Source organism: Seriola aureovittata, chromosome 17, assembly GCF_021018895.1.
Source record: "Seriola aureovittata isolate HTS-2021-v1 ecotype China chromosome 17, ASM2101889v1, whole genome shotgun sequence".
Taxonomy (NCBI): domain Eukaryota; kingdom Metazoa; phylum Chordata; class Actinopteri; order Carangiformes; family Carangidae; genus Seriola; species Seriola aureovittata.
Window position 1 is genome coordinate 23,735,177 of NC_079380.1, and position 26,313 is coordinate 23,761,489.

The 26,313-nt window shown below is 45.8% G+C and overlaps 1 protein-coding gene across 3 annotated transcripts in view; it reads left to right on the forward strand.

Moving 5' to 3' along the window:
• The window catches only part of LOC130184692 (myocardin-related transcription factor A-like), a 37,123-nt gene extending 12,560 nt beyond the window's left edge, over positions 1 to 24,563 (forward strand). For 2 of the 3 annotated variants that reach the window (XM_056400731.1, XM_056400730.1), the window contains 18 exons: positions 4,203 to 4,268; positions 10,819 to 10,874; positions 11,529 to 11,604; positions 11,690 to 11,851; positions 14,013 to 14,179; positions 14,272 to 14,388; positions 14,573 to 14,641; positions 14,782 to 14,966; positions 15,086 to 15,272; positions 15,669 to 15,939; positions 16,060 to 16,226; positions 16,783 to 17,793; positions 17,956 to 18,153; positions 18,331 to 18,447; positions 20,453 to 20,602; positions 20,786 to 20,869; positions 21,185 to 21,233; positions 21,343 to 24,563. In XM_056400731.1, the coding sequence (XP_056256706.1) occupies positions 4,203 to 4,268; positions 10,819 to 10,874; positions 11,529 to 11,604; positions 11,690 to 11,851; positions 14,013 to 14,179; positions 14,272 to 14,388; positions 14,573 to 14,641; positions 14,782 to 14,966; positions 15,086 to 15,272; positions 15,669 to 15,939; positions 16,060 to 16,226; positions 16,783 to 17,793; positions 17,956 to 18,153; positions 18,331 to 18,447; positions 20,453 to 20,602; positions 20,786 to 20,869; positions 21,185 to 21,233; positions 21,343 to 21,902 (3,692 nt within the window). In that variant the 3' untranslated portion in view covers positions 21,903 to 24,563. The remainder of the gene's footprint in view (positions 1 to 4,202; positions 4,269 to 10,818; positions 10,875 to 11,528; positions 11,605 to 11,689; positions 11,852 to 14,012; positions 14,180 to 14,271; positions 14,389 to 14,572; positions 14,642 to 14,781; positions 14,967 to 15,085; positions 15,273 to 15,668; positions 15,940 to 16,059; positions 16,227 to 16,782; positions 17,794 to 17,955; positions 18,154 to 18,330; positions 18,448 to 20,452; positions 20,603 to 20,785; positions 20,870 to 21,184; positions 21,234 to 21,342) is intronic. The other variant, XM_056400732.1, reaches the window with a different exon arrangement.
• Positions 24,564 to 26,313: the final 1,750 nt, after the last annotated feature.

Here is a 26,313-nt window from a genome sequence, read left to right on the forward strand (position 1 = left end):
GTGTTAAGTGGATCAAATTCTTTACAAGTGGCTGGGTTACAGCTGGGGCTCAGCCAGCCCGCGGGACAGCACACTTTGCCCCGAGCGCGTGAACTCAGCAACCCGCTGACTGTAGCGCCGCGGGCCTCGCAGCAGAGCCGGCTGCACGGAGAGAGAGGAGAGGTCAAACCCTGCGAGCGCTAAAGATTTTAGAAGTCAGTTTTCATTTAAATGTTTTAAAAACTTTATTCAGCAGCTGAAACAAACGTGAATTTACAGAGCGAGTTCCTGCGTCCTGTCACTCGGCCTTTGTTTTTAAAGCGAGCTCTCACAGAGAGACATTATGGCGGTTCAGACTTCACCAACCACACAGAAAGATCACCTCCACCTACTTCCACAGATGTTTTTTAGTCTGTAACAGGAAGGAGTGTGAACTGAATAAGACGGTTCAGTGGTGAGTCGAGTTGTGGCGACGGACGACCACACGGATCCTGTGAAAGTGCCAACGTGTGCTTTTAACAAAACAAACATGGATGACAACCAGCTGCTTGCAAAACCTTTATGAGAACCAATGCAAACATTTGAGATTCTCTTCATGTGACACACTGTAGGATTTTTATGTGACACAGACCCGGTACGTCTCGGTCCGCCGCTTGTCACAGCGAGCGTCTTTTCTCTGCGTGTCGGCGGTTTACAGTAACGGTCCTTTTAGCTCAGCTGGCCGTCCAGAGGGATCGTGTTCCCGGTGGTTACAACATGGACACAAATAGAAAACTGAGAAGGAGAGACGCCGCACAAACAGGCAGCGAAGGAGTGATGATAGTAAAGTCAAGTTTACTTGTACAGCGCTCAATAACGGGATCACTGAAGCTGAAACTAACAGATGTAATAAATGAACACGAGCCTGAAGAGTTTGGACAAATTTGTGTCAATAGAAATGTGTTTAAAATCTCTCTGAAGAAGTGTTTTGAAAGACGACACCGACACTGAGGAGAAGGTGAGGGGAGCAGCACCGTCCATTCAGAGCTGAACGGAGGTTTGACTTGCAGAATGAAAAGAAAGTGATGGGGAACTGAAATATTCGGCTTTACAGATACAGAATAATATGAGCAGTGTAAACACTGGTGCTACAGGTGTGTGTCAGCAGGTAGTCAGGGGTCGGGGGGGTCGACCCCTCACCTGCTGTGCTCCATGTGTTTGTCATATACCTGTTTGTTAGCTTTTAACAAAGACACATAAAACAAACAGAAGCACAACTTGCAAACACTATTGTGCATTTCATAAAAACACATACTTATACTTACTAAAATTCAAATTGTAAAACATACATATATATGAAAAGGAAAAGATGTTCAACAGCGTTAAAGGCCGAACACACAGTCGACACTTACAACAGGGCTGGATTCACCGTGATTTGGAGTAGACAGATGTTACCAGCTGTGGCTAGCTAATGGCGAATGTATCGCCATCTCAAACAACAAGTTTGTCTGGGTTATAAGAGAAACCTTTCTGAGATCGCTCGGAGCAGGAGACGTTTTAATTAGCAGCCTCCAGACCCAGCTTCCACACAGATGGGCCTTCGTGTGAACAGAACCTGTAAACGATGCTAATGTCTGAAACGCTCCTTCGCCGTGGAGGCAACGCTGGGTCACTACTGCTACGTGGCTGGACACACACACACACACACACACACTGTTACATCCGACTTCTTCATAAGCTGTTTACATCGTTTGGTTTTCCTCCTACGTGAAGCTTGTGCGTAAAACTCCCGTGTGATCATGAGAATTGCTGTTGGTCTGTGTTACTCTGCTGTGACTGAAGCTACACTTTGCTCTTCTGCAGCTGCATCGCAGCAGTGAGCACTCTCCCAGAATAGATCCTGTATCAGCACATTGCATCACTTGCCTGTCATCTCTTGGCACAAATCATCTGCCTCAAAAACAAGTGGTTTCTGTGTGTGTGTGTGTGTGTGTGTGTGTGTGTGTGTGTGTGTGTGTGTGTGTGTGCGTGTGTGTGTGTGTGCATAGTGAACGTGGGCAATGTTTCATGATTGTGTGTGTATAATCACACTACGCAGCTGTAAGTGGAGGTGTTTATCTGTGCACGTTCGATGTGCACTCCCGTGTGTGTTTGTGTGTGTTTGCAAATGTTATGCATGCTCGTAATGAGTATCTACGTTAGTGTTTGTTTTGTCAGTCCGCCCTTGTTTGCCTGCAGGAGCCAGTTAAATCTTTCCTGCTGCCGAGGGGAGAATCTGCACCATCCTGCGTCAGCCGCGTCCTCACCGCAGGAATCAAAGGAATATGAATGTTTTTTTATCTCGGGCTACTGCAGGACACACTGAGGGACCGTCTGCAGACTCTGCTCGTAATAGGCCACAGCGACAGAGCCTGCTCTCATTATTACCAACTTAGTGGGCAGAAAATGTAGGCAATGCTCAAACACTACAACACACAAATCCTTTTTTTTATGCTGTCAAAAACATGAATTGAAAATCTAGGCTGCAGTTTAGAGCGTCTGTGGACTGGAGATGAGACGGAAAAGAGCAACTAGAGGGGCAAGTGCACGAGACAGATAAGAGCTCGTCCTGCTGTGAAGCTGCAAGACAGAAGAAGAAATGAATGACAGCGTTATATAGTCGCTTTTAGTTGATGTGAGAGAAACCAACAGAGAAGAAGGCGGCCATGTTCAGATGTGTGTTTGTGTAGAGATTCAGGTTTAGGTCCCATCCAGTGTAAAGGTCTGTGACCATGTGTAGTGTGATTATAGATCAGCTCTAGCTTCTATATTAATACTGTGAAAGTATCAAAGCCTCAGTCCACAGAGAAATGCACACAGCCTGTATTCAGAAACTGAGCCTTAAAACCAGCCGTCAGGACTTCTGGAACTTTGTGATGTCACAACAAAGCAGTCACCAAGCCCCGCCCACCTGGACCCACCATCCAAACCTTGCAGGATTTGGTTTCTCTGAGTGTTTTTACCTGAAATCTGCTTTATTTTTATTGGATCACTCAGAAAACAGTCAGCCAATCAGAAGAGAGATTCTGACTCTGTTGATCAAGTGACGCCCAGTGGGGTGTGAGCCCATGGCGTAGAAACGCTGTGTCGTGGAAAGATGAGATACACTTTGAATGTCATCGGGGCGATTGCCTTCAGCCCAGGAGGTACAGCAGTAAATTCTGACCTTATAGATTTGACCTTTGACCTCAGCTCTGATCAGACATAATGATCCGGCAGTAAGGGGAGCGGGATCTGTACGCTCTGTGTCTCACATCAGAGGAGGGACAGAGAGAGAGAGAGAGATTTGTGCACTCACTCAACTGTTGTTGTAATTGAATATTACCGAGTAAAAACGTGTGTGAACGCAGCGTATGGTTTACGCTGTGCAACACCTCAGCCACAGCTCTGCAGTGCTAACGTGTGAGCTAATGTAGCGAGTGCACATGGTCAGGGTGTGTGACACAAAGAGCCCTCTGCCCAGAAAATACCTCCAGGCACCGTATTCTGTTACACCTTAATGCTGATTTCATGACCCAGATAGAGCTGCAGATCTGCACAAGATCGTTTCCTGTCAATTCACATTTTCATCCTGGGAGTTCAGTCCTCAGACGTGCTGCAGTTATGTTTTCTTGTTTTTCTGAGAAGACGTGAGGGAGGCTGAGGCCGTGGTGAGTCAGAGCTAGTCACCTGCAGGGAGTCCTGAAGTGTCGGAGCTTTCTCTGAAATACAAAGTGGCAGAAATAATTCAAATGAATAAAAAGCAGGATAATTAAAGTTATATTGAAATAATGCAAGTCCTATGTCTTTTTCCTTTATCTGTCTTTGTCACTTTTTATGTCTCCAGTGATGAGAAGTGATGAATGCAGCAGTGAGGTGTGTGTCAAACACTTGAAACAGGAAACTGTCGGTTCATCTGTGTGTATTTGTGTGTGTGTGTGTGTGTGTGTGTGTGTGTGTGTCCTTCCCCCTTTTGTAGTTTGTGACATAACTTTCGCACGTCTTCTCACAGAGGACCACACATTCGATCAGCTAACGGTAGATAAAAACCTCTCTGAGTTCCTCCGACTGTTATTTCTCACTTCTGTCACTTCCACGTTTCACTCGCAGGCGCTCTGATGATGATGATGATGATGATGATGATGATGCGCTCCATTCATTCTTCTGCCCTGACTGACTTTTGTTTCTCTTCCTGTTTGTGTGTCTGTGTCCGTCCTGCTGTTCAGTCCTCCAGCTGAAGCTGCAACAGAGACGGACGAGAGAAGAGCTGGTCAACCAGGGAATCATGCCGCGTGAGTAAAAAGCCACATGATGTTTTTGACAAATATGTTGCCAGGTGAATTTTTAACTTTTCATTCAGTCATGTAAAATTTTAATTTAAAGACAAACAGTGTGATAATGAAGTGAGAACAGACAGAGGACCGAACATTAAACCTGTCGGCAACTTTACTGTAACTTTTCGGTTCAATGTATTTAGTTTAATAATTGTTAATTATATTTTTTAAAAAGTTTTTCCAGCCTTTCACGACATAAACACATAGACACAGCTGATCTGAAGCTGTAGCCACTATTTTCAAGGTTGAGAAATCTACCTGTTATTTTTTTGGCTGTAAAATGCCACTATATCGTAAAAAATGCCTTTAATTTCACAAAGTGATGGATAGAAAAAGCTTTTTTTTTACTGAACCAACTGTCCAAATCCCAAAGATATCCAGCTGAGTTTGAGGAAGCAGAGCATCAGATCTTGACGTCTGAGACACACAGGATGTTTCATTTATTCTTAGGAAATGACTTTAAGGTTGTTTCATAGCTGCAGATTCATTTTCTACAATACAACTTTATCATCCACCTGAGTGGGAAATCAACACTTGAGTAAAGAGTAAGGAATAGTTTACAGAGAGGGAATACCAGCGTAAAACATTAAAACTTAACACATTGCAGCTTTAGCTTCACGAGCTAGGTGGCTAATGAGGGCAGGTTAAAGATTGGACGCACGTCTCAGTCCGATACAAGACGATTCAACATTCTCCGACATGTCAAGTAAGTGATTGTTGCTCTGCAAACAGTTTCAACTAAACGTGAACATGTAACGTTGACGAGCGGCCGCCGTGTTGAACTGCATCAGCTTCAGCTGGCGGTGCTGGAAGCGAGCGAGCCGCTCTTCATTCGGTCGGCGGCGGTCTCCGCCTGTGAGAACCTGTTGTGTCGTGTCAGGTGTTTTTTTTTTTTTACCCCTCAGCAGTTTAGATTGTGGTTCAGACGGTGCCACCGTCTCCCGGCACGCAACAGTTTCAGTCTACAAAGTAAAGGTGAAGTGAGGTCACGCTTCAACTGCCACCGTGAAACATCCGCTCGCCGCCTCTTATCTGATTCAAAGTTTTCCTCTCGCAGCGTCGAACTCGCAGCGCTCAGGTTTGCCCCGACGTGACTTCTCTTCTGTTGCATCCATTCAGTTCAGCAGAACGTCAGATTTTATTAGACAGCAAGTCACTTTAGGAACAGCAGGAACATCTTTTTTATTATGAGAGAACAGCTGCGAATAACTGGACAGAATCAATACTAATCCCCTGTTGCTGAATGAACTTCAGCACAGTTTATTTCCACAAATACTCAAGTTCATAGTTGGTCTCACAATAGTCTCACAGCTTATTCAATTTCAATTTTTTATACATTGTCACACAGGAAGTGCGGTGTGCTGTGCGTCTTATCTGCTAGTTGTGGTGAAGGCTTTAATAAGCTGCCTGAAAAACTGTTTATGGGAACTGTTTTATCAGTCCACCTCGCTGTTTGCAGGGTTGTATTCTGTTCAGCATCACAAATACACACACACACACACTGTTTTTCTTTTTATAGCCGTTACAATACAACACCCAGGTCTTATCTGCTGGGGCAGCACGGCGGGAGGGCGACGCTAAAAGGAAAAGTAAAATTTTACCATCGTTAACAGTGAGGGGGACAAACTGTACAGCTGAGTTTCTTATTATCCGTGTAGGGAGCGTATACGTGCTGGTGTGAGAGAGAGAGAGAGAGAGACGGTGCAGCGGCGATGAGGCCGAGCGTGACCAGAGGAAGTGTCATCACGGCTTTCGTGTCTTGACTTCTGCCGGAGCTCTGTGAAGGAACTGGCTGATGGAAACGTTTGGTTTCAGCGGAGGCCTGAGGCGTGATGAGGGTCACGTGATGGAGAAGGTCGGCTGCGTAGTCGCTCTCATCAGCTGGAGGCCGAACTTCAAGCTGCTGGACCTGGTGGTGTGACGGTTGTTGTCATGTCACATCTGTAAATAGTGTGTACGTGAATATCCGAGTTGTAACCACGACACATTTTCCTGAAACATCCGATTTTGTGGGCGGTTTTTGCCTTTTATTTTGAAAACCAGTGATAGAGAGAGACAGGCAGGAAAGTCGGATTCAAACCGGCGCCGCTGTTGGTAGGACTGAGCCTTCACTGAACGCGCAGGTGCCGATCGTTCCCTTTGAACGTGCCACAAGTTGAGGTCATGGGTTAGAAACGCTGGTGCATCCTGGTGCCTACATTACCCACAATCCAACTTGACTGGCTGAGCTTTGGGTCGGACATTTCTTCGTGTTATGCTAGTAGCCTGAAGCGGAGATGAGGGGCGGGTTAACGCAGAGCCCACGTCTTTCTAACTCCTCCGCCCCAGATTAATTATTTTCCTCAACCGACGCCGCCTCTAGTGACATCATCTGAGGCAGTTTGTCAGATCTCGCCCCGCTCCCCGTGGAGCAGTCACAGGCTTTACGCAACTTTTTTTCGGGAGCCGTGAAACAGACTTTGATGCTTAAATCCCCCTGTTGACTTTAAAATAGGACTTTAGTTCTGTGAAGGTCAGAGTGAGGCCGGACCATCAGTCACTGACATTTCAGCTGCCTTCGCCCGCCACGTGACCTTTATCCTAATTGTCCATTCGGTCCCTGACGGGGACGCAAGGCAGGGGGACGAGTGACATCACAACATCTCTCCGACTCCCACCTCCTCATCCTTAAGTCTTCCCTCCTCCACTCCTTCTTCTTCTTCTTTCTTGTCTCCCGTGTGCTACAGCCTCTCCGTCCTCGCTTCATCCTTCCCTCTCTCTCTCTCTCATTTCACTCTCTGCACTCTGCACTTTATCTCCTGACCTTTGACCTCTTCCCTTCGGTCCGTTCCTCTTGCCGTCTTTTCACCTTTTCATCCACTTCAGTGTGTGTTTTCTATCTCCCGTTTACTCATCAGAATACTTCTCACTACACCACATCCTCTTCTTTCATAAAACATCAGACCTCAGAGGAAGTGCCCCCCTCCCTCTCCCCCTCCCCCTCCCCCTCCCCCCCATCGTCTCACAAACAGCCACATAAGCTTTGTCTCTCTCTCTCGCTCTCTCTCTCTCTCGCTCTCTCTCGCTCGCTCTCTCCATTCATCTGCCTGTCATTGATTTTTTAATTTTTTATTTCCCCTCTCCATTCTCCGTCCTCCTTTCTTCCAGATTCATGAAAAGGTTTTATTTTTCTCTGCTGTTAGCTCGTAGCGTGCTAACAGAGGCCTTTCTGGGCCTTATGATAATCCCAGTGACAGCTCTTGTTCTGTTTGCAATGTTTGAGTAGCATTTGTTCATTTCCTTCACCTGCCTTTATTTTTTATTTGATTTTTTTACGAGAATCTGCTGATCGTAATCTTTAATCTTGGCCTGTCACCTGATCTCTGTGTGTCTGCAGCTGCGTGTTTAGCGGTGTGCGGTAGAGAGTGTTTATTTCGACACAGTGCTAAACTAAGCGCTGTGTGACACCTTCCACTGGTATCACACTATGATATATATGATATATATCACACAAATGCATAAAGAAATACTTGAGGTTTCTCACTTTATGCTCATCTACACGTGGGTTTCAGTTATTTCCAAACACTTGTCAGTAAAAGCAAAAGAAAAGAGCAGAAAGTTATTTCTGTGTTTTTGAAGTAAACACAGAGTGAGAAGCTTTAATACTTGTTTAATGCTCATAAGTTTAGACTGTGAAAATGGCAAAGTCACTGCTGATTCATGAGGCTAAACTTCACTACAGGTGGATTAATGACCTCTGAGGTCATTAATGAGGTCATTAATCCAGGTGTTTTATATCAGTTTTCAGAACTGTGCAGAGAAATAATGTGGAAATGCTGAAAACTTGAAGCCTAGTTTTTGAAATTCTTCAAATTTCTAGTGAAAACAAACCTTCACTGATGTGGATGAATTGTTTTGGTGCTTTAAATGTGTTTATCAAAGTCTATAGGTTCATAAAAATACTCCAATATATGAGTAAAATAGATAAAAGAAGAGTCGTAGTGTCGTCTCGTCTCTGCTTTAACCAGATTTTAGAGGCTGTGAGTCGCGTACAGTCTCACAGTAACATGAGAGGGAAGGTGGAGAGTCGACTGATTCTCACAACATATAAACCATGTTTCTACTTCATGTCATCACTCAGATATTAATGGAAACACCCGTCGACCTCAGAGCGTTGAGGTAAATCTGCCCCAGTGACTCTGACGGCTGGAGAGACAGTTTCTCTGCTCTGCTTTAGTTGTGAGTTAGTGAGTTGTAAGTTAGTGAGTTGTAAGTTAGTGAGTTAGTGAGTTAGTGAGTTAGTAAGTTAGTGAGTTAGTGAGTTAGTGAGTTCTGCACGTGGATAAGAACCAGGTTTCCTGTTTCCTGGTGGAGGTGGAGGAGAGAGAAGCGATGCTGTTGTCAGAGTTGCTGCTTAGCTCCAGCAGGGTGAAGAAGCCGTGATGGAGCCGCTCGTGCACATAACGAGGTCTTTTCTCTCTGACCTCGTCCCACCACTCTCCATTTCCTCCCCTTTTATTTTGCCCTTCGGTCTGTTGTTCCATTTCTCTTCCAGCTGCCTCTCTCCGTTTATCTCCACTCCTCGTCTTCCCTCCTTTTCTGGTTCTCCATCTTCTTCCTCTCCATTTCTTTTCTGCTGCTGCTTCCCAAAACCTTACTCTGTGCTCATCCATCCATCCATCCATCCCTCCTTCCTTCCTTCCCTCCATCCCACTGCTTATTCCCCATGTAGCTGATTGACAGGCAGGTTCATACGCCCTCAGGGAGACCCCACGACCCCCCTGTGGATGGGTGAGAGGTTTAGGAGGGTTGACGTCCCCCGGGGGTTCGCAGGAGTGAGTGTGTCCCAGCAGCGTGACAGTGCTCAGCGACGTGAACTGAGGCTTGAGCAGGTACCAGCGGTCTCGCCCCGGGGTTGCTAATCCAGTCACACCGCTGGTGTGTATGTGCAGGAAGTGTGTGTGCATGTGTGTGTGTGTGTGTGTGTGTGTGTGTGTGTACAGTGCAGTCAGAAAGTGTTAAGGCAGCGTCACGGTCAGATCTGAAATGAAACTGTGACTGTGGAATTAAAGGTGCTGACTCTCTCCTGTAATTTGAGGGTGTTTACTTCCTGTCTGGTGTCCGGGGATTAAAGCGTGCACTCAGTTTGGGGTGACGTTCGTCCCGCTGCTCGGCCGACGTCCCGTCTGTACGTTCAACATGATGATGATAATGTCCTGCAGTGGAAGTACAAAGGCCCACACATCACACACAGGCCAGCTGACGTGGCTGTGGACTCGTCTCTGTGTTGTCACGCCTTGATATCTCCCCAGCGTCGCACCAGCGTCGCACCAGGGTCGACGGTCAGTTTCTGCACAAACTAACCAGATAACTCTTCTGTTAAATTCCCTGTTGCAGCAAGTTCATTTTATTTTGAGTTTTTCTTTTCCATCAGTAAAAGAAAGACGATTTACTTTCCAGCAGAACGTCACAAATAATCAACAGACTAAATAACGACGAGCTCAGTAACGTGTCGTCCTCTGGTTTGGTGTTTATACTGTGGATGACTGTTGAGTTTCTGACACTTTACGTTGTTTTAAGTTTCTGTATTGTAAATATTCTGAGTATCTCAGTTCGTGATGAAGATTGGTCCGAACTGTCAGAGGCGTGAAAAGCAGCAGCTTGAAATGTCTCGCTGGAGAATCGGAGGCTCCGGTTCGCTCTTTAATCCGCCTGCGAAACGTGGTCAAGATGTTTAAACAGATATTTTATCTAATTTTCCGTGACTTTCCGCTGCTTTAACTGCCGCTGTATCTGAGAAATCTCTGCGAGCAGATAAGATCTTTAATCGTTTTTAGAGAAAGCAGATTTTAGAAGTGTCATTCATTCATTAAAGTTATATTTAGATTCTTCTCAATAACCTGCCTGAACACGTCTTCGTACATGTGATATAACATGATTTAACAGTTAGAGATTCTCTTTTGTTTTCAGCCATAATGCTGAACCGTAAAGCCTGCGCCGATATGCTGAATTTAACTCAGCATGTTGGTGTCATCGCAGCCCTTTAGGCTTTTAGGTTTCCAGTACCACTAATCCTTGGGTTTTTGCATAATCATAAGCCCACAGGAAGTCTTGCTTGAGTCATTTGCGAAAGCTGAACAGAGTCCGTAAAGTCTCCTGCCGCAGAGAGGCTCGTCGGACCGGACTGCGTCTCGTTAGGTTTCTCCCTCGACCTTGTGAGTCTCGGCCTTTCACAGAGCCTGTGGCTCATGAGCCTGAGAGCGAGTTCACTGACACGCCACTCACATGTGAGAAAGGAAAAAAAGCTTTGGCAATGTAAGAGCAATAATCCTCGCCATCAGTAAACCCATTCACACTGAGCTGAAACCCGACTGAGGGAGCAGAGAGACGCTCACAGCCGTTCTGCTCCATTCTCCCTCAGAGGAGGGAATGTACACGCTGCTATGTTAATGCCCCATCTCTCTCTCTCTCTCTCTCTCTCTCTCTCTCTCTCTCTCTCTCTCCACTTCTTCTCTCTTTATTCCTCAAGCACTGAAAAGTTCAGCCACCTTCCACGAGCAGAGACGGAGCCTGGAACGAGCCCGGGTGAGTGCGGCGCTCCTCGAACAAAGAGACTCCTGCATGATCACGTGACAAAGGAGAGAAGCAGGAAGAGAGAAATAAAGAAAGTTAATAACTAGTGCAAAATATTAAAGTATCCACCAAAGCTCTTTTTACTCCAGGGGTCACGGATGATGTGTGGAAAAAATGTGGAGTAACTCAACGACATCTGAAGAAAATCTACTTATAATTTGTATAAATATATATAAGCTCAAAGTAATGGATAAATGATTCAAATAGATCGCTTTAAGTCATGGATCATTTAGATTATTGAAATAAATCACTAATGGATAAACAGATCAAATATTTCACTAAAACCTGATGGTTAAAGGAGAAATCTAAATGTCACGGTCGAGTTAAACAGTTGAATCGATCAGCTGTTAATGGATAAACAGGTAACAGATAAATGTTTCAGTAAGATCAGTGATTAACACTGACAGTAATGGGTAAATGATGGTTACTGGATACTGGTGGGTAAACTGGGGGGAAGATGATCGTGATGCAGGTGACGACGTCTGCGAAGGAGGAAAACAAGGCATGAAGTTAAAAGAAGCTCCTGGTCAGAAGAAATGTTAGTGAGAAAATGAATTATGGAAAATGAGGATGTGGTTTTAATCATTGTTCCCTCTCTTTCTCCAGACTGAGGACTATCTGAAGAGGAAGATCAGGAGTCGCCCGGAGCGATCTGAGCTGATCCGGATGCACATCCTGGAGGGTCAGTGCTACACGGCGCCTCTTGCTTTTTTATTTTAACACAGTGGTAAAAGGTTTCCAATCTTTTGTGGCGTGCGTTCTTCCAGAGACGTCAGCTGAGCCGTCCCTGCAGGCCAAGCAGCTGCAGCTGAAGAGAGCTCGCATCGCCGATGATCTGAACGACAAGATCTCCCACCGGCCGGGACCCATGGAGCTGATCCACAAAAACATCCTGCCTGTGCACTCCAGTATTAAACAGGCCATCATAGGTGAGTGCATGTTTGTTGTGTTACACACAGAAGCAAGTTACAACCAAGTTTGAAAAAGAAATACGGGCTCGAATTCACAGGATGGTGTGTCTGGATGAAAAATGTAAATCCGTTCAAGTTTCTACGAGCGAATCGTTTCCTGGTTTGTTGCCACTTTCAGCCGAACTTCAGTAAACTCCTCTCGCTGTGACTTGTAGCCGATTATAAGCTCAACGACGAGCGCTGAGTTGTTTATGATCGATTACAAAAAGCCAATCACGGGCCTCTTCACCTCCAGCACCAATAACAGGAGCGGCGTGCAGAACAGCTGGAAGAGCACAGAACAGCTGGAAGAGCACAGACAGGCTGTATTCATGCTCCTTCAGTCCACAGCTGTTCATTTATTATTGTTTGTCTCTTTTAAAGTCTCATTTTTTATCATAATGAACAAATGAGACTTAAAAGCATGAACTCATCAACTTTATTAAACTTTATTTCACAGTGGCCAATTAAAATCTGTTTGTTGTTGCCTTCCTGCCCCCTAGTGGCCAAGAACTTGTGGATGCAGCTTTAAACAAAACTCCCCCTGTGTGTAGAAGGAGGGAGACGTAATATAAACCCAAATGTGTAATATATCACAACACACCCACGCTGTGACAGGGTGTCCCTCCCGGCCCCCTCCTCCAGCTCTCCTGAACATCCTGCCGCCGGCGCTCAGGAGCCGCAGCTGTGCACAAACATCAGTGTTCACACACCTGAGCGTCGCCGCTGTGGGTTTAGAAAGGTTAAAGCGGGATTTAATAAATCGTGCACGCCTTCTCATCCCCGCCTGACGGACGCAGAGCGAGGAAGTAAAGATATCTCTTCCTCTCTTTGCTGTCAGTTTTAAATAGCCAGAGCGTCTGTTAATAAAAACTCATTATCTTTTATTAGGAGAGCTACACGCTAATTGAAGAGGTGGGACTCTAAATGAGTGAATGTGATTTCTCTCTGTTGTGATTTGACATAATGATCCCGGTTTCATCCGGTTCCATTACAACATCAACAATAAAAGAAACGAAGGAGCAGGAGTGTCGCACTTTTATTGTACACCTGTGGTCCAGAGGCCGCGCTGTCGGACGTCAGAGGGTGACATCAGAGACGCTGGGTCCAGCTGCTCGACTGATGTGCGGCGGGAAGATCCCTGAGATCCAATAAGATACGGCGTCAGTGGATTATCTCTGTCACCGCGTCACAATAAACACAACTGCATCAGCGTCGCCGAGAGTTACACAGTGTTGACATGCGAAGACACACACACACACACACACACACACACACACACACACACACCGGCGCGGCGCAGCGGTGGGGGAGTCATCACATTATTGGATCCGAGGGTATTAAATCAGCCCCATGTTGTCTCTTCATCGCCGCCCGCTGATGGTAAATGAACGGCTGCAGCTCAGAGCAGCTCCTGTAATTAAATAACACACCTCCAGAAGAAGAGTCTCTGTGCTCGTCCAGGGATCCGTGCAGGTTCCTCTATTCCTTAAATCCCTGTAAAGACTCATAAGTCTGCATAATAATGAAATGATTATATGATATCCCTCTGGGAAAATTAGCAGCAGGACCCCTGCTTTGATTCTTTGCATACTTTTCCTGATGTGTGTGTATATATATATATATATATGTATATACATTTACAGCATAAATTACACACATGATGCTCCAGATTTCTCAGTGTCACGTCATTCCTCCGAGAGACGCCGTCTGTCACAGCGTGGATGACGAGGCTGGATTTATTTGCCTGTGCTGGCAGAGAATTTAGAAAATATTCCAGCTATCAGTGAGACACAGCGCGGCTCATCCTCACCGAACCAAAGGTATCATCTTTATTGTATAAAAGCGGCGTGGCGGCGTCTCCCGGGGCGTGACGTGCGCAGGCAGGACGGGTCTGTGGGCCGCTCTGCAGCGGTTGACAGTTCTGGAGCAGAGCGAGGAGAGAGACGCTCGCTGCGTTTGTTTGTAGTATTTCACACAGTCGGAGAAGCACTGACACACATGCAGCGATGTGCAGCTGCACGTGAAGAGGAGACGCTGCTGATCGTCTCAGCGTGGCAGACACATGTTTATGTTTTTGTTTGTCTAAATATTGACTCCCCCTCTCCCCCCCCCCCCCCCCTCCCCCGCCCCCTCACAGAGACACGGTTTCCTAAGGCTTCAGGTGATAACTCATCATGTGATGAGGACAGTAATGACAGTCTGTCTCCAGAACAGCCGGGAGGCCGGGAGTCGCCTCTGGGTCAGGCGCCGCTGCCGTCTCCCCCGGAGACCGTGGCAGGGAGCGGCGTCCCGTCTCCCGCACAGGTACGACCCCTCTGCAGAGAAGATGGCCGACATGATGCTGTGTACATGGATGCAAGATTGTAATGATACTGTGCCATAATCTTCTCAATCAGGCCCCTCCTCCAGCTTTGTCTCTCCCCCCGCTCTCCGGATCCTCCCCCTCGCTGACGCTGACCAATGGGACGGCAACGCCATCTGTCCAGAAGATGGGCGCCACCTCTCAGATGAAGGTAAGCTGGTGACTGTTGGTGCTCCGATTTAAAGCTTCTATAAATAAAGTTAAAGTCGAGCAGATATGGAGATTCATTCATGAACGCTGCGACGCCCCCAGCTGGTGAAAATAAATGTTAATGCAGCTTTAAAGGTCTTTGTTGTTGTGACATCACATTCAGCATTACTCCTGTTTGTCTTTAGTCGCAGCCTAAACCGACGTCTGAGCGCTCTGCGCAGAGACACAAGAAACCCAAGGACAACAAGCCAAAGGTAGATTTCCTGAGTTTACACAATGCAGCTGCTAACGCTAGAGGAGCGCTCCAGTTAACCAGTGCATCCAAACACAACAGGAAGCAGCGACGTAGTTCTGAAATAATGATTTGTTTTATCGTTAACGTGCCGCTTTCTAGATAAAGAAGTTAAAGTACCATCAGTACATCCCCCCCGACCAGAAGGGAGATAAAGAGCCTCTTCCTCATCTGGATTCCCCTTATGCCAAAATCCTGCAGCAGCAGCAGCTTTTCCTGCAGCTGCAGATCCTCAGTCAGCAGCAGCAGCACTACAACTACCAGGCCATCCTGCCGGCTCCAGCCAAGTGAGTATGAGACACCCGCAGCAGCAGCCGCCGCTCGCCGCTCCGTGAGGTCGGGGGAGTTTAATACGGCCTTCGTCTCCAGGAGCTGATGTCCTCCCTCTGCCTTTCTGCCCCGACAGACTCCAGAAGAATCAGCAGCCATCTTCTTCTTCCTCCTCCAATTCCACGACCGCCTCCTCCCCGCCTCGACCTCTCGCCGCCCCCTCAGCTTCGGCCTCCGCCCAGAGCGTTCACAGCCATCAAAGCTCCGCTCCTCCCGCTGGGACCAAACCGGTGTCTCTGCCTCCGAACCTGGACGAGCTGAAGGTCAGATCATTGTCCCCCGTCGTCCCTCACGTCTCCCTCTCCTCACTAGGCAGCAGTGGCGATGGTCGGACGCTGCGTATCAGTATGCATGTATCACTGTGAAGGAACCGCTCTGTCTGATGTCTGCTAGCTGTTGAGTGGATGGAGTAACTGGTGGATGGAAGTTGATGTATGTAAAAGATCCTTTGTTAGCTAAACTTTGTCATTGCTAAGTGTCCTGCCGACCCAGCTGACAGACTGAGAGACAGTGATGGATTACTCTGTCTTTTTGTTTTCTCCCTTCCTTTTCCCTTTGATCCTTTTCAATTTTCCTCTCATATTTATCCTCCTCTCTTCGCCTCCGCTCGCTCGCTCGTCCTTCAAACTCAATTCCTCTCTCACTCCGTCTCCTGTCAGGTGGTGGAGCTGAAGTGCCAGTTGAAGCTGCGTAGCTTGCCGGTCTCCGGCACCAAGAACGACCTCATCGAGAGGCTGAGGACCTACCAGGAGCTGAACGGAGGCGGCGACACTACCGCCTCTCCGACAGCAGGGGGTGCCGCAGGGCCAGGGCCCGAAGGAGCCGGGAGATCCTCCAAAAGTGCTGCATCCTCCAGCAGCAGCAGCAGCAGCAACAACAACACAGCACAACAGTTTGAGTTTCAGTGCCGGCGCACGTCCTCTCTGACAGGTCAGTCAGTCAAGGCGCTTCCCTCTGCAGAAGTTATTCAGTTCATTTTTTGTGGATAAATCAGTTCTTCAGAAACCTGTTTCCTGCCTCTCACGTGACTCTGTGCTGATCTATGTGCAGCTGATGAAGGCAGCGGTGGGACGCCGCCTGTAGCCACTCCTCAGCAGCTCATGACCTGCGGTGGCGCCGCGTCACCGCCACCCGTCTCCCTCGCCCTCTCTGGCCGCCCGCCGGCCGCCATCAGTCCGGCGGATCCCGGCTTCACCGGCGACCTTCTGGGAGAAACGGTAGGAATGTGAGATGTTGAGTTGAGCTCAGAAAACTCCAGACGCACGTTGACAGTCTTCACTCATCCTACGAGGAACTTACATCAGATCTTACATGTTCTATCAAACGCCTTTAACATACAACATCAAACCCAAATCTTTATTATTCTCTTTTCTTTTTACTAGTTTAATGTGGTAAATGTATGTAAGTGTACTAGTACTGTGCAAGACACCATTAAGATGTGGACTTTTTACTTTCCACTAAACTTTTAGTCTACAAATGATATAATTATATATTACATAATTATATTAAATAAAATCATATTAACAACAATTAATATGCATCTAAAGATCGATCAGAAATTGTAATTTGTATGTAAATTAAGGTTTTACTGCATTTCAAGTCTATATTAAAAACAAAAGGGTATATTTCAATATGATTATGTTAATTATTATATTAATCTTTAAGTAGCACTGTCAAGTATATTTTAAGTTTTACTGCGTATGAACCAATAATACACAAGTATTAGTAAGTATGTGATCACCTGCTTGTATTTCTCTCTCTCTTTGCGTCCAGATGAGTTCACCTCTCACCCAGCTGAGTCTTCAGCCACGTTCAGCTGCTCGACTTCCCGCCAATATTAAAGAGGAGCGCCCGTGCTCCACCCCCGCTCCCTGCCAGTTCTCCCTGCAGAAACACCGCCCCGTGTCATCAGCTGCCCCCACCGCCACGACCACGGCTCCGCTACTGACTGTCGACAAAGACAAGATGCTGCAGGAGAAGGACAAGCAGATCGAGGAGTTGACCAGGATGCTGAGGCAGAAGCAGAGGCTGGTGGAGGTGCTGAGGATGCAGCTGGAGCTGGGCAAGAGAGGAGGACGAGTGTCGGAGCCAGTGGTTCTGGTAAGAGTAAAACAAGAACCTCCTGATAAGCCCAGCGTGTCTCTCTCATCTGGTCGCCCTCCCTCCTCGCCTCAGACCTCATCGTCATCATGTGACATGGACGACACCAAGGTTACTGTCAAACAGGAGGCCACGGAGACGGAGGAGGTTGTGTGTGAGTCCCTGGACTCTCGTGGATTACCACGGTCTTACTCCCAGACGCAGGAGGCCCGGGAGCAGATTCAGCTGCACATCAAGCCGCAGACAAAACAAGAACAACGTGTCTGTCTCCAGCAGAACGCTCTGCAGCTGGCCCAGCAGCAGGCCATACAGAAACTCCTGCTGCAGCAACAGCACAACATTCACACCCAGCAGCAGAACCGCAATCGTCCGACGCCCGAGAGTCAGCAGAACCTGCAGAAACTCTCTCAGCAGAGGAAGAGGAAATCTCACAAGCAGCAGCTCAAACAGCAGCAGCAGAAGCAGCTGCTACAACAGCACCATCAGTCCAGACAACAGCAGCAGCAGATGCAGCTCAAGCAACAGATTCTCATGAAGCAACAAAAGTTGCTGTTGCAGCAGCAAATGAAGCAGCAGCAGCAGAGTAAACAACCACAACAGATCCAGATCCAGACCAAGATACACCTGAAGCAACAACAGGTGCTCATACAACAGAAACAACAGGTGCAGCAGCAGCCGCCACAGGTGACGAATGACTTCTACCAAATCTACAGCACAGTATTCTTCTCAACATCGACTGCTCTCTTGTGTGAAGGATTTTATAAAAGTAAAAATTAAATAAGAAATAAATCAAATGTGCACGAATCAAGATTCTTCCTCTAAAAGCGACTGATGGTTTTTGTACAGGTGTCTTCAGAGTGCGTCAACCAGCAGTCGGCCTCGGCCCCCTCTTTCCCGCTGGATCTCCTTAAGACCGAGTCCACCCCGGCCCTGGTCAGGGACAGCAACGGTAACCACTTCCTGATTGCACTGACCAATCACATCACTGAGAACCAAAGTCCTGATGCACCTGAGGGAAAAGCAACCAATCACATCACCCTTCAGGTACATGAAATCTCTTCCTGCAGTTCTTTTTCTTGTATAAAGCCGAGTTTAATTTGTGCAGGTGAAACAATTACCACATTAGAGGTGCACAACCTGCAGCATTAATGTCAGTCATACCTGCATTATGGATAGGAAGTTTAATTCTATGATTCTGATGGACGTTTTTTCTTCCACTAGCGACTACAGTCGACTCCGGCTAAACTCCCAGGTCATAAACCCGTCCAGCTGCTCAAAGCCGATGATCAGTCCAAACAGAGCGTGCTCATGGGATTCCAGAAACAACAAAACACAAAGGTGAGGTGTAAATCAAGACACTGGCGGCCCGGGTCAAACTAGCTGCAGACAGAGAAATACTGGGAAGAAATGCCATTGTATAATATGACAGTACGATTCTCTTTTACCTTTTACATTATTAACCTGCTGTGTAAAGATTTAAAAAATGGTCATGCTACAGGACTCAACATATTTCTATAAAACTATCTGCCTGGCTAGCTATGACAAGCTGTGAGAAGATGTGTGTGTGTGTGTGTGTGTGTGTGTGTGTGTGTGTGTGTGTGTGTGTGTGTGTGTGTGTGTGTGTGTGTGTGTGTGTGTGTGTGTGTGTGTGTGTGTGTGTGATTTAGGTGAACAGACGCCTTAAAAATTCCAGATGGGGCATTTCTGCCACCAGCAAATAGCCACTGACCAGCAGATGTTAAGCCTCAAACCAAGGCACCGAGGAACATCTTAAATATTCATTTCATTTCTGTTACAAACTGCACGGATCCTCCATCGTACACGTTCTTCTCAACCGAGCCTCAGAGCATCTTTTTCCATCACAAGCGCAATAACGGAGCAGAATGTGCTGACGCTCGGCAAAGAGAGAGACGGAAACACGAGCGTGAAAGACAACTGCTGGAAATGAATGACGTATGCTGTTTGAGACAATGACGGCAGGCCTTGATAAGAGTGTCTGACACTAGCCTGATGCTGATTATTATTGCTTTGCTAATTACTTTAATGACATCCGCCATTACTATGATTTATGCTGTTTAACGGAGAAGGAACAAAAAGCTCCATCGGCATCGGCTAATTGAGATGCGCAGTATCTCTCGGGGAGCGCAGGTGTGCATGTGCTCTTGGTCTCCGGGGCAGATCCCGCAGAATGTCAAGGTTTAGTGGGACCGTGTCTGATGATTGTACAGACTGCTGGTATCAGCAGTCTTTAACCCTCCTGTGGCATTTTAAACACCGGGCTCGCAGTGGGCTAAAGTTTAGAGCCAGTTTAAGAAAGTCTTGTCAGGAGAGAGCGTACATGTGCTGTAGGGGGAGGGATCCCCCGACCGGCGCTGCTCGTATCTGCAGTCGCTTCAGGGATACCAGGAAAGATTGTGGAGTTGCTCTATTAAATTAGAAAACAAAAAAAGACAATAGAACTTCAGATTTATATTAAAACTTATATCAACATTGTGAATCAACTGTGACACTCGAACACCACATGTTGAGAGTGTGGGAAAACTAGTTAGCAGGTGAGCAAAGAGGTGTGAGGTGTTTGCTGAAAGTAATAGATGAATGGTTTTAAATGAGATTAGCTTAAAGTTTTAAAGCTTTAAAGCTTAAAGTAATCAATAAACAGTTGAAATTGTTAGCTAAAGTAATGGGTAAATACTTAGCTGGATAAGTTGTTAGCTAAAAGTAATAGATGGTTAAATGTGACAGCTTAGCTTAAAGTAATCAATAAAGAGTTGAAGTAGTTAGCTAAATGTAATAGATCAATTTGAGATAAGATAGTTAAACATAATTGATAAATACTTAGCTTAAAGTAATTAATAAACAGTTGTAATAGTTAGCTAAAGGTAATGTAAATGGATAAAGCAAGTAGAAGCAATGGATAAATAGTTAGCTGGATAAATTGTTAGCTAAAAGTAATAGATAAATGGGTAAAGCAGATAGCTAAAGTAATGGCTAAATACTTAGCTTAAAGTAATCAATAAACAGTTGTAATAGGTAGCTAAAAGTAATTGATAAATGGATAAAGTAGGTAGAAGTAATGGACAGTTAGCTGGATAAGTTGTGAGCTAAAAGTAATAGAGATGACAGTTAAATATAATAGATAGATACTTAGCTTAAAGTAATGGATAATTGGAGACTAGCTAAGAAATAATGGATAAACAGTAATAATAAATGATTAATAGATAGTTAATAATGGATTAATTGAAACATTGGTGACCACTGTTGCAGGTCTTAAAACGAGTGCTTGAATATTGTTCCCCTGTAAGTATTTCTTATTTCCCCCGCTCTCTCTAATAACTGCATGTAGGCGCCGGACGGGAACCTTCATGTGTCTGTGGACCAACCGCAGCAGGAAGCTGCTCAGAGTTTGTCTGCGCCGCCCAGTCTGCAGCCTTTCTTCCAGGACCAGGACTCAGCTCCCTCAGGGAAAAACACCTCATCACCTTCCTCTCAAACTGTAAGTAATCGACACGGATAATCCCTCAAGGTGACTTGTATCATTCAGTTACGCTGTGAAGGATTTCATTATAACTTTAGAACAAAAAAAAAAAAGAAATCCAACTTTCCCCTTATCTGGCTTTGGGAAGTGAATGAAAATGATTTATTTCTCGTTCTGTCTCTCTCATGTCATTTCCTCCAGGAGGTCTGCTCTAGTCTGGATATCTTGTTTAGTCCTCTGTCTCCAGCTTCTATTAAGACGGCTGCCTCGTCGCCTGATAACAAAGTATGATGCACTGCATGTCTGATTGTGTCTGTGCACAAACAAGCCATTTCCTTCAGACCTCGACACACCGGGCTGCAAAATGAATCCAATGTACATTATCCAAAATGTCTGATTTATACTTCCCTTTGGGGGAGGAGCTTCTTTTATTGTACCCTTTGTATTAAGCATTGCATCATACCGTGTCACATCAAGTGCTGATGTCATGTAGTTACAGTGTTTGTTATCTGAATTTGATGGGTAATGAGCTGCTCTTCTCTCTGTGTGTGTGTGTGTGTGTGTGTGTGTGTGTGTGTGTGTGTGTGTGTGTGTGCTCAGGATACAGAGCGTGAAGATGATTTTATTGACATCATTTTGCAGACAGGAGGTAAGATGCAATAACACTGTCAGGGTTTCTCATGCTGATTGATTACAGTAGGAGTGAGCCCCCACCGCCATGTTGAGGCTTTCAGGTGATCTGTGTTTTTCCCTCACAGAACTGTCGACCTCCTTCACGCCAGCGCCGGACCCGTCTCTGGACAGTCTCGACCCAAACTCCTCCGCCCCTTCCCCTCCTCCCTCCCCGCTCCAGCTGTTGCTCTCACCCCCCGTCCAGCCCAGCTGTGACACCCAGCTGTCCGCCCCCCCACTGCAGTCTGAGCTTCAGACTCTGGTCGCCACCACAGAGGAGAAGCAGCACCTCAGCAACCCTGGGAGCGGACGCCTGGAGGACTTCCTCGAAAGCACCACCGGGAAGCCCCTCCTGGGGGTGGAGCCCGGGGGCCTGTTGACGTTGATTGATGACCTCCACAGCCAAATGCTGTGCACCCCCAGCATTCTGGACCATCCCCCGTCTCCCATGGACACCTTCAGCATGGACGCTGAGGGCGAGCAAGGGCTGGACAGTATGGATTGGTTGGACCTCACCATGGGACGAGCGAGGGAAGAGGAACCCCCCACGCTGGCCCCGCTGGGCCCCCAAACACCCCCTAGTGTCTTTTCCACAGACTTCCTGGAAAGTTACGACATGCAGATACACTGGGACTCCTGCCTGTAGCTGCACAACACACACACACACACACACACACACACACACACACACACACACGTAATTGATCGCTGAGGCTTCAGTATCTGATTCGAGCGCTCTCTCTGTGTCTTCTCACACGCTGGTTATTGAATCTTCAAGCACTTTGACCTTTTATTTATTTTATTTACACACTGCAGTATTGATTCCTGCGCAGACACTTATCAGGCAGGTCCTACAGCTGTTCTTGCTTCTTTAGTAAGAGTGGATCCAGTAGGTGCTGAGGCACTTTGAACTGAGCCTCGTACCTTGTTAGTTACATATAAATTCCTCTTCCCTCTGCTTTGTTGCCATGGAGAGGTATATCGGTTTATTTGACCTTTGTCTAATTAAAACTCCTTCTCAGCTGCCTTTTGGCCTAAAGATAACCTATATCCCACCACTACAGGGGAGAGATATAGGTAATCAATAACCAAAGTTAAGAGAGTGATTTTCCAGCACCTTAACTGTCGGACGGAGGGAGGAGCAGAGACGCTGCTCTCCAAAGCTACACGGCCAATCTGACTGAAATACATCGTAATCTGAGGCGACACTTTCCTCAGTCTCGTGTTTTCCGTATCAGTCTTTGGCATCTGTTGTACACGTCTTTAAAATGTCACGGTGGTGATATCGCTCCATCCAGGTGCTCGGTTCACACAGCCCACACCTGCCCACAACAAACAAAAATGCTTTATGGAAATCAGTGTTTTCACCGACCAGTTGTTACTCAGAATTATGAAAAACTCAAAAGTCAAAACCTTGACTTTCGGTGTTACGGGTACATTTCCAGTGTAGCAGCGCAGTGACATGAAGTAGATGTTCATCATTATAAGTGATGTATAAAAACCTGCTCAGCATTCAGGCTTGAGCTAAACTGAAGGTTTAGTTTTCCCATATTTAGAAGAAGAAAATCCCAAAGAAACATCTCACACACTTTGTTTATGAGGAAAATATTTTCCTCTAGCAACAGCGCACAGCATTATTCTGAGTGAATGTTTGAGTGAGTTAAAGTGGATTCATTTGCCTGATTTCAGATTTTTCTTGAAGATAAAAGGTATTTGAACAGGCGGTGTCGTGCTGTGTGAAGTGATGTACAGAACGCACCGAGGTGCGAGACGTTGATTCCTGCAGGTGACGACAACAACATAAACACAAGCGGTTCGATTTATTCGGCACGATTTCAAAGAGAAAATGAAAGTGATATTTCATATTTTGACCTTTTTCAGATTATTGTTCAATTTCTTGTGAGAATTGCACTTTGAACACGTCCCACGTGGAGCCCAGTGTCTTAAGTTCTTTGTGGTATTTATATTTGATGTGCGTGTCTTTGGTATGAAGCTCTCTGAATGTAAACATGTGGGAGTAATGTTTATGCGTTACTGCACCTTACACCAACCTCACAGCTCGACGTGACTCCACATCTGCTCCCATAATGCTTCATGTTTGCATCTAACAGGTCCGGTGGTCAGTTAGGACGATTCACGCTGACGTCTCACTCCTTCTCTGACTTCACTTAATGGATGAATGCAAACATGTTATAAAGGGAAGGGAAACTCCTGCAGCTTTATAAAGTCGTGACACATGATTCAGTGCGATGAAATGCTTTCATGACGAGGATTTTTCTAATTATTTTCTTTTTAATAAACACACAGGTGTTTATTTGAATATATATCTGGCTGTCCTGTACTGTATCAGTACTTTAGCCGGGGGAGGGGGAGACATTTTATTTCCCTCCTCGAGATTTTACACTGCTGTAATTTACCAGTTCTGACACTGAAAATGTAGAAAAAGACACGTGTTACACTCTGGTGATACAGGTGTGATACAGGTGTGATACAGGTGTGATACAGGTGCTGTGTGAACTGTGACTAATTATGTATCTCTGACAAAAGTCTGTATTGTGAATCCAGAACACACACACAAGTTCATTTCTGATTCACACCATCTTTTGTATTTATCATGTCACACTTTTTATTCAGTCTGTTCAAAATAAATTCTTTTAGCTAGTTTTGCCATGAAGATTGAAATCTGTTGAAGCCATATTGTGTCAGCTGTTTGCAGGTTTTACTGGTGGTTTTGAAATGTGACGGGGATGCAAAATGGTGCGACTGACGGTCCAAACCTTTTGCAGTATTGTTCTTTCTGACGGTTTGTGTTTTAGAGTTTGTTTGTACAGTGTTTGTTCCTCCTTGTTTTCTTTGCTCACAGACTCGCTGCTTTAAGGAGAGATGTTTAACTACTGTGCAACAAGACTCATCAGTTTCACTGTGCAAACACAAACTGATGACTTTCTTTCTTCTGATGTTGATGGTACAGATACTGTGTGAACAGTCCGGTGTTTGGCTACATACTGTAAAATACTGATTTTAAATAGTGAGGATCACATGTGCTGGATTCATTCACCTGTCGTGTGTTTCTGGATCTTTTTAAGGAGGAAGTGTCAAACACCTTTCAACCTGTCAAACTGAGGCCTTTTAAATGAGTCAGTGTTTTTATTTTCTGCTGTATTAGTCTGTAAGGAGTCATGGGAAGTTTTGGGCAAACTGCTTGAGTTATTTGTGTATTTTAAATGTAAGTATTTCTTTTCTAAAAAATATAAAATAAACAAAACAAAAAGGGATTTATTAATAAAAAAAATACAAGGAAAAGACAGAGTGGTGTCGTACGTTTTGATTATTACATTATAGTGAGCTGTAGATGTGTAATGGCACATGTGCTGCTAACTTATGAATTCATATTACACTGTTCTGGACACCTGGACCAGAATCCATGTGTTAACTCCTCACCAACATTTCCAGCTGCTGACCTGACGGATGATTGTAGAACAGCCTCATTAATGATTTATTAACATTCATAAGTGACTTACTAACGTTTGCTGACGGCTTATTACGAACTGAGGAACCCATCACTCTTTATTAATGACTCACTAACCTTCATCACTGCAGACTGTGTGTACTGCAGGAGTCACATGACACCCATGTCTTTGCAACTGACAATTAAGCAGGAAGCTTTGATTTCAGAAAACCAGAACAAAACAGTTTCTCCATGAGGCCTTTGTTTTGTTTGATGTTCCCGGGCGTTCTGTGATATGAGAAAAAAAATAAATAAAAAAAAGCTAATGACATTGAACTACAAAGCTAAACATAATTGGATGCTTATGTGCACAGTTGTGTTTATCTTCACGCCCACATCCTTGCTGCTTATCGCTGAAGCTCCATGAAAATCACAGACGTACAAACAAACAAGCTCACGCCACGATGAAGCCCACATGAGAGCGAGCAATACAACAGTCACACACACACAGTCTCGCTTATATCACTTAAGAGGACAGTGATTTAACAATAATATCCTGCAGACTTGAACTAAACATCAGTAACCTCTGACCCTGACCTCAGCCATCTCACCTAAACCCCACCTGAAACCAAGGAAGTCCAGTCCCCATAATGTGACTGTCATGTCCCCACAACAGGAGTAATACAAGTAACACACACACACACACACACACACACACACACACACTTGGGTGGGTAAAATGTGCTCTGAGCAGGAGGATGACAGAACTGTAGTGTTGTAAAAAAAAAAAAAAAAAAAGTGAGTCACAGGAGGGCGGAAAACTAGATGACTGCATGGTTACAGCTCTGGGGAGTGGGAGCACACACACACACACACACACACACACACACACACACACACACACACACACACATCTTTGCCAGACGAGGATATGGGTGGGCATGTGAGGGAGGCGGATGATTGGTTGATAACAATTCTCTAGCTGCTAATGGAGGGGAGCAAAGGATGCCAGGCTAACATCTACTCCACAGTGAGCCTCCCACTGAAGCCTGAAACAAAAGAGAGTGTGTGTGTGTGTGTGTGTGTGTGTGTGTGTGTGTGTGTGTGTGTGTGGCTAAACAGCTCCCAAATCTACATTTCCGCACAGCCATGACTGCGGATGTAAGACAGAACCGCTCTTGTGTGAAGTCAACAGCCTCAAACTGCTCGACTTCCCTCTGAATCCAGACGTGTGTGTAGCTGTGGGTCGCGCTCGCCGGCTGTTCTCCACCTTCATTGCTCCTTCATGTCATCCACCTAGGGCTCTTCTGGCTTCTCACTCCAGTTAATGACATCTCATTTACTGCAACTTGAGCGCTCAGAAACTTCAATGGATTAATCGACTGTTTTGAAGAGCACTTTCAGGCAAAGCGGTGTTAAGTCCCGGTTCAAGTTTTCATCTCTTGTGATTGACGTCAGTGTAATTTAGCGGCTTGTGTTTTCCTAACAGGTCAGAAAACAAACTACAAGTTACACAGACGTGCATGCAAGCACACACACACACACACACACACACACACACACACACACACACACACACACAAGCATAGAATAAATCCAGTGCTCTAAT